General features: G+C 48.0%; 3 protein-coding genes across 3 annotated transcripts; all 3 read right to left on the reverse strand.

The window, feature by feature from the left end:
- Nucleotides 1-863: 863 nt before the first annotated feature.
- Nucleotides 864-1,265, reverse strand: FSST1_009677 (uncharacterized protein; the record flags this gene model as incomplete). Its single annotated transcript, XM_083226673.1, has 1 exon — nucleotides 864-1,265. The coding sequence occupies one exon, from the start codon at nucleotides 1,263-1,265 to the stop codon at nucleotides 864-866; it is 402 nt and encodes a 133-aa protein (XP_083085638.1).
- Nucleotides 1,266-1,926: 661 nt separating this feature from the next.
- On the reverse strand, nucleotides 1,927-3,471 carry FSST1_009678 (transcription activator GCR1-like domain-containing protein; the record flags this gene model as incomplete). Its single annotated transcript, XM_083223898.1, has 1 exon — nucleotides 1,927-3,471. The coding sequence occupies one exon, from the start codon at nucleotides 3,469-3,471 to the stop codon at nucleotides 1,927-1,929; it is 1,545 nt and encodes a 514-aa protein (XP_083085639.1).
- Nucleotides 3,472-4,082: 611 nt separating this feature from the next.
- FSST1_009679 (uncharacterized protein) lies at nucleotides 4,083-4,979 on the reverse strand (the record flags this gene model as incomplete). Its single annotated transcript, XM_083226674.1, has 1 exon — nucleotides 4,083-4,979. The coding sequence occupies one exon, from the start codon at nucleotides 4,977-4,979 to the stop codon at nucleotides 4,083-4,085; it is 897 nt and encodes a 298-aa protein (XP_083085640.1).
- Nucleotides 4,980-7,195: the final 2,216 nt, after the last annotated feature.

The raw sequence follows: 7,195 nt of genomic DNA on the forward strand, positions 1-7,195 counted from the left end.
CTCGCCAAAGACATCCACATAGTCAACAATAATGGGCTACCTCAGACCCGATCGCACGGGCAGGGCAATCTACTGAGGTACCATTGAGAAAAACGCGTCGCTCAGGCAGATATCTTAGAAGCCTAGATACTTCAAGTTGATCTGGTGATGGTGCCAGGGGCTATTAAAAAGGCCAACCTTTGAGTCTAACAATCAGTGTTGCTCGTGAAGCCTATCGCTACAACTCTACTTTGTGCGTTCAGGAGGGCGTTCCAAACCCCGATACCGACTTAAGTATTACACTTGATATCATACTACTCATGGTTCTGAGCAGTAAATCGATGCAGACCCGTCGTTCAAGCCCAGGCCAGTCTTCAGGCCAGATGCGCCCTATTTTCATTCTGCTTCTCCTTTGCTGGTTGAGCGACTTTGTTGTCGCTCTCGGCCTCGTCGTCCCGGAAGTTGGGATCCCATACCACTCCGGCTTCTCGAATCAAGGCTGACCATTCCAACACTACACTGAGGAGAAACATACGGCGATCCGTCAGGACCTCTCAGGTGAGGCGCTAGAGGCTCCAAGGAGGGCATAATATACGCCGCCTACGGCATTCCCATCGCAGAACAAGACAAGATCAAAACAGGCTTCCGAACCCCGAATGGTCTTTACTATGATAACAACATGCCCATAGGACTTAACTGTTCGCCGAACACCTACGCCCGCTTTGGTGACCTTGTGTTTGGTCATCTTCACTTTGAAGATGGCACTAAGCTTCATTCTATGCTAGGATATCTTAACGAACTTTCGACGACGTTCTTCATTTACGTGGACGATCGCAACATATCGTCGGAAACCCTGGGAATCTTCCAACGCCCCTCTGGGGGCGTTACTGAGCACCCGGCAAGGCCGGTGGCTTGGGCCTTTCTTGACCTCCTCCGCGATCAAGCCGGAGGGTCCTGTCGCAGAGTCGACGTCTTTCTGCGTTGCTGACCTTGCTGAAGTTGTACCTGGTTCCTTGTCCGGTAACTTTGTGCGCTGGTGAATCACTGACACTCTGAATCCGTGGAGCATTAGGGATGGCTAGGGGGGCCTTGATTTTGGGATTCGCCATTTGAGCCGGCTGCGACTCACTATCGTGAGCATCCGCGGCTCCCATGCTAGCACGGGTTTCGAGAGAGGTTGCGGCTCTCTCTAGAACCTGGAACAAAGGGCCATGAAAAGGGTTAACGCCATTCTGACCCCGCCTCCGAGGAGGTAGTGAGATCGAAGACGAAGATGACCAGGGCATTGAGTCCCAACTGTCGAACTCACTGCTCTCGCTTGTGATGCACGGGCTTCAAGAGGGTCGCAGCCGCTTCGAGGTTTAAGACGCCCCCCTCCCCCTCCTTAAGGGTTGTTTATGACAGCGACGATGAGAACATAATGCCGTCCAGCCTCTTCTCTGAATCCGGGTATGGTGGCCAGAAAGATACTAGGACCAGCGAAAATGCTTGCCACGCCGATATCTTCTGCAGTTTCTGCTGGCCTGGCAGATCTTGAAGCATATAGGTTGTTGAACTTCGGCGCTGTGATGCATCGTCTCAAATGTAACTCGGCCAATCTCTGCTACCAACGTAGACGACGGAGAACGTCTATGGTGTTAGTCTTATATAGTAGGTTCATAATCTTCATCCTGGCCTGCTCTGGTTCAATGTCTACAATAAACATTCCAAATCTTAATCATCTGCTATCTACTCAATCCATCAACTGTAATTTGGGTCGACAAGTATGAAACAAACATTGCTTCCAATTTCTGTTTCATAAACGGTGTGCTTGTGGTGTGTTCGCTCAAGGTCGGTTCAGATGTGATATTTATACTGACTTGTCTATGATTCACTGTACTCTGCAACGAAGATGCCAAATTATGTCTACACATCTCTATACAACTCGGAAACAAACGCCCCATCGCATCATCTCCTCCTTGGAATAACAACCAACGGATCCTCCCCCTTCCTCAAAGCCGTCATCAAAAGCTGCATCCGTCCATCAACCCTCTTATCCAAGATCTCACAAGCCTCCTTGGCAGTCATTCCCTCCTCACACATCTCTTCGACCTTTCTCACGACCTTTTGTCTGACACCGATATAATTACTCGCATACTTTCGCTCCTGCAACGTCCCCATGCGCCAGGAGGTATTGTACTTGTTCTCGAGTTCTTCAATCGCTGGATTACCGTGACTGCCATGCTTCCATTCTTGCCAAACCAGCGCGACAGTCTTGGGCATGCGAAAGTATTTGAAGCGGGGGCCTGAAGGACCGGCTGCGAAGCGAGGTGCTATGGAGCGGGAGACGTTGTAACGAGGCTTCTCGGCCTCGGGGTCTTCGTCTTCTGAGGGTGTTGGGGAGTTTGATGTACGTTTTGTTGGCTCTGGCTCTTGGTGTTCGTCCTCGCTCTCGTCTTTGTCCGGGACCTTAGGTTCTGGGACGATAGTGGGGGGAGTATGTATGCCGTATGAGAGATAATTTGTGTCGCGAAAGTAGGCCTCCATTGAGTATGTTACGGGGGTCTCTGTGCAGCTTTTTGTTGGCTTTGGGAGGCTTTTTATTGGCTCTGGCTCTTGGTGTTCTTCTTCGCTCTCGTCTTCGTCCGGATCCTCAGGTTCTGGGGCGTAGTCCTGATCGTTGGCATCTCCCTGATACTCATCACCCGACTCTTCATCACGACCTGTATCCTGTACAGTATTGATAGCCTTCCACGACGAATGTCTCAACCTTACACTCCTCACATCCGCTCTCGTTCGTCTATTCACTTCCCGATGCGGCCTCGTAGGAGGATTCTTTCTCTTAGGTGCTCTTCTCCCAGTACTCCTCACGGGAGGTGTTTCCATATCCGGTGTAGGCGGCAATTGATCAAAGATGTTGCTACCACAAGGTGTTGGTTCCTCTATTCTTTGTTCATCACTCGGTCCAGGTGGCGTCGGCTGCTCAACAATTTGTTGTACAGGCGCGCACAGCCCTTTGACCTCGTTTAAATGAACACCTCCAAACTGATTCGCAATCTGAATCTCAGCAGAAGCAAAATGCCCTTGTTTGACTTCTCTCATGAATCCGACGAATCCATCCATGAGAACAACGTGCATTTGGAGTCGCTTATCCATTTCCTTCATTCTTTGCATCATTTCTTCGTTTTGAAGGGTGAGGCGATCGGTTTTTTGTCTTTCGGCTTGGAGTTCTGACATGTAGTATTCTTGCATGTTGACTACCATTCGAGCGAGACTGAAAGGGACTTGATCAATCGCGTTGTCGATTGACTCTTCTTTGCTGTCGCTAGCTTTTGTTTCCACGAGTTCGAGGGATTGTTGGCTTGTCGCAGGAGTGATTGGCCCGATGCAAGGTTCCGATGCTGATCGCCGAAGTGGATCCTCGGACACGGAGCGGGAGACGGAGGGTGTTGGAGATCGGCTCGGGGAGAGCATTGTTGAATCGATATCGCTTAATTCTGAAGATGAAGACATTTCGCAAGATTTTGAACAAGATTTTGACTCGAAGAATAAGGATCTCCCTTGTCTTTGGCGACACTGCCATTCTTATGACCAGCGACGCGGTCCAAGCTGTCCACCAGACTCCTAGAACAAAGAAACATCACGGACCCAGATGACACGATTGTTTGCTTATTCTTGAGAAATGTCAATTTCTTTGGGTTAAACAATACTAACTATGGTAGGTAATAATAGCAACAGCCCTATATGAATAGCAGTAAAAAAGACGGCAATCAATAAAAAACAATACTTCCTCACCATTTGTATCATGCATCCATCTCTTCATCTAAGTTCGTTTCAGTCTTTCTTGTGATGTACGCTTCTTTGCAAAAAAAAGAATATGCTTGGCTTTCAAGAAATCATTATCATGCGCTGCGATACTGTGTAAAAAAAAGAATAAACAATTACAAAAATACTGTTAAAACCAACGGGTATATAACGCCAACGATGCTGCTTTGATGCGATAACGTAGAGGTGTGCGGGGGTGATGATGAGGAGGAGGGGCTGTTGTTTAGGTTTCTTTGTTGTATGAAATAAAGAATTACCCCTGGCCTTGTGATAGTTTGTTTGGTGGTGGCTTGTTTAGTTCAGATGTACGCCGCGGGTTGAACCTCGGCCTTTTGGCGTTTCCAAAATTTCCATCCCTTGCGTCTTCTTCCATTCTTGTTCTTATTTTTATACGTCATCTTTTCAGTATGATGATCATCTTCAAGCTCAAGTCTGTATCGTCGCACACTTCCTGAATCGTCGTCAAACGAGACATGTCTGTTCTCGCGAGACACGAAGCAGTCTGGAACCATGTGTCTCAGAACCCAGCCTTTTACACCGCGTGTAGCTGCGTCGATGGCAGCGTACTCGAGACGGCGTGTACGATCGCTGGTCCAGTAGTGCGTTGTCTGCGGTGGTGGAGAAGGGATTGGCGTGGGTTGGACGCGACGATCGGGAACGCTGTCGCCGAGCTGAATGGGGTCTGGCGAGGGGAAGTGGAAGAAGGCGGTAGGTTGCTTTGAGGATTGTTGAGTAGCTGTGTTTGTGCGCACGAGATGTAGCGATTGAGCGCTTGTGCGACTTGCTTGAACGGGTTGTGTCTTTGCTGAGCGACGAAGAGAAGGGCGACGATCGCGAAAGCGAGTTCTGACTCCTGAACCGTTGCTGCTGTTACTACTTGTGTCTCTGGAGGAGCCATTCGACCACCGACTAGAGGTGGTAGTGTTGGAGGTGGAAGTGCGTCGAGGGGTGTTCGACTCGTAGCCAGAATCTTGTCGCTGCATCTTTGCCGTAGGTGGTCGACGGTCCCTCACCCAGTTGTTATCCTTGGGGAGTGGCTGTTGTTGACGCTGAAGATCATTTTGAAGTTGTTGAAGACTGGTTGTATCGTATGTCACGGGTGGTCGAGGCGGAGGAGACGCAGACTCGAACAACTCGGTATCTGCGAAGCTGTGGTATGTCGTTCCAGATGCTCGAGACTCGGACCTCTCATCCATCATGAAGCTAGCATTCAATCGACCCACTAGAGATGTCTTTATCGATAGAGTAAGGTGGGGGGTGTAGGAATAGAATATTAAATCGTTGTTATTAAGAAAAGAAAAGAAAAGAATGTGAGGTGACGAAAGAGAGAGAGAGAAGATTTCACAGCACCTCGCTTTCTCTTTATTTCCTTCCTTTCCTTAAACGATAGAACAAATCTCGGAAAGAAAACCCCGTCCCAGCCAAGGTTTCAGGAGAGTTATTATTTTTCCTCTCTCTTGTCCCCAACAAAAAGAGGAAAGAATAACAACAATCTTTCTTTCTCGCGGTGAGGCGAGAAGCGAAAGAAGGAGAAAAGGGTTCTCTCGGTAAATAAAACGGGGAGAAAAAGAAGGAATGGAGTCAAGCGAAAAGTTGCGGTCTGCAGATGGAGAGCAGCCAGGTTCCTTTTTATTTAGCGATACAAGAGAGACGAGGAACTTGAACAAGGACCGGGATACAGAGACCCAGATGTCCAAGTTGAGTTGCAGCTCTCAGGGACCGCTAGCAGGGGGTGTTGCAGTAGCTTAAGCGGGAAAAAAGAGAACAAGACCTGGGCCTTTGGGATTGGGCGGTGAAGATATGCACGATGGCAGATGAGGGATACTCAAGTGGTGTCATGCACCTGAAGAGAATAAGCGTGGATAAATATGGAAGAAGAGTAGATGGTGTTTGTTTGGTTGGAAGAGAATAGAGATCTGAATCCCCTGTAGTTTTTAGATGTTCCCCTCACGATCGAACGATTAACAATGTAGCGGTGCGGTTTTAAATGCCTCTCGGTGGTACTTTACATATAAAAACCGTCAAACGGTTAGTCTAGTCTCATGATACGGATAGATCGTCCAAGCAGAGCAGAAGAAAAAAAAGAATGTCACCTTATGAACCCAACAACCACGTTGTGGAGAGTTTTCTTAGCGCTCTTCAGTTGAGTGGCGTTGACGATCGAACGGAAAAAAGAGGAGTCTTGAAGGCTTATGGGGCCGGTTCGGCTGCGGAGAGCGGATGGAGAGGACAAGAAAAGGATGATTGAATAAGCGAGAGAAGAAGAAGAAGAAGAATAGGAGGTTGTTTAATAGGGGAGAGAGTAAAGATGTCCCATGACGAGTAGAGTAGTGTTACAGTTAATAGATCTACTCAATCTTCACATGTTCAGTGTCTCCAAGTCAAATGGAATGTCTGATCTAGTCTGTGTGCCCTGGGGGTGATTCATTCATCCGGTCTCGACACCGACAGTCAGTGCTTGTTAGTGTCAGGCCAGGGAAGTGAAATCGACGGGTTACAACGGAACAGAAATCCATAAGCAGTCTATCGATCGTCTCTGCAGGGACCCCCCACGTAGCACCTAAGGTAACTTATTGGTTGGACCATTTTGACTCTTGACTTTACGCGGCCCGCCTGCGCCTTTTTCCCATCTTGAATCGGTAGGTCCGTGCCTGAGAGAGGTAAGCGTTTAGATTATCTGTGTTGATGAAGGATTGAGTCTGACAATAGCCGGACATGTCTACCGGTCTACCGATGAATGTGTGTATCAACAGTCAATTCAAGGCTTGATCACAGCTTGTATCCCACGTGTCAAATGTCAAGTGGGAACACAAAATATGTACAAGTACTCCTCCATGCTGCATAGTCCCGCCCGTCAATAACAAGGCCATAATATGCAAATCATGCCCAGGTCATAGCTGACTTGTACATAACACTGACCTTTTCCAGCTCCTCAGGCGGGGTTTCTCTCATGATGTCCATTCTCGTGACTCGAGCCAAGTCAAGTTAAGCGCTTGTCCTTTAATCGCGGGGATGATCCCAGCGTCTTGAGACACTAAACCCCCTCCATTCACAAACGCTCAGTCATTATTTTAGTGGCAGACACTCAGTGGACAGACTCTGTAATAAATTTAGTAGCGCTCTGGAATGAACCGGCTCTTCCCGTCGGACCGGCTTCTTGCTCTTCATGACCGCTGATATGACGCGTTTTGCAGATATCGCCATCATCAGAGGATTTACTATATTTAAAATAAAGAAAAGATATTTTTAAAAAAAGACTCGTCATCTCTTGGCGACAAACTGGGGACGGCAGTGATAAGGTTCCCCAGATAATAATACAGGAGGGGTCTTTAATTGACGGTACCTGTCAACATCGCATTATCGTATTCCATCACAAGATTCATCGTAAAACATGTGAAATCGGTGATAGAAA

The sequence above is a fragment of the Fusarium sambucinum genome, chromosome II, assembly GCF_050947815.1.
Source record: "Fusarium sambucinum isolate potato_lamoka chromosome II, whole genome shotgun sequence".
NCBI lineage: Eukaryota > Fungi > Ascomycota > Sordariomycetes > Hypocreales > Nectriaceae > Fusarium > Fusarium sambucinum.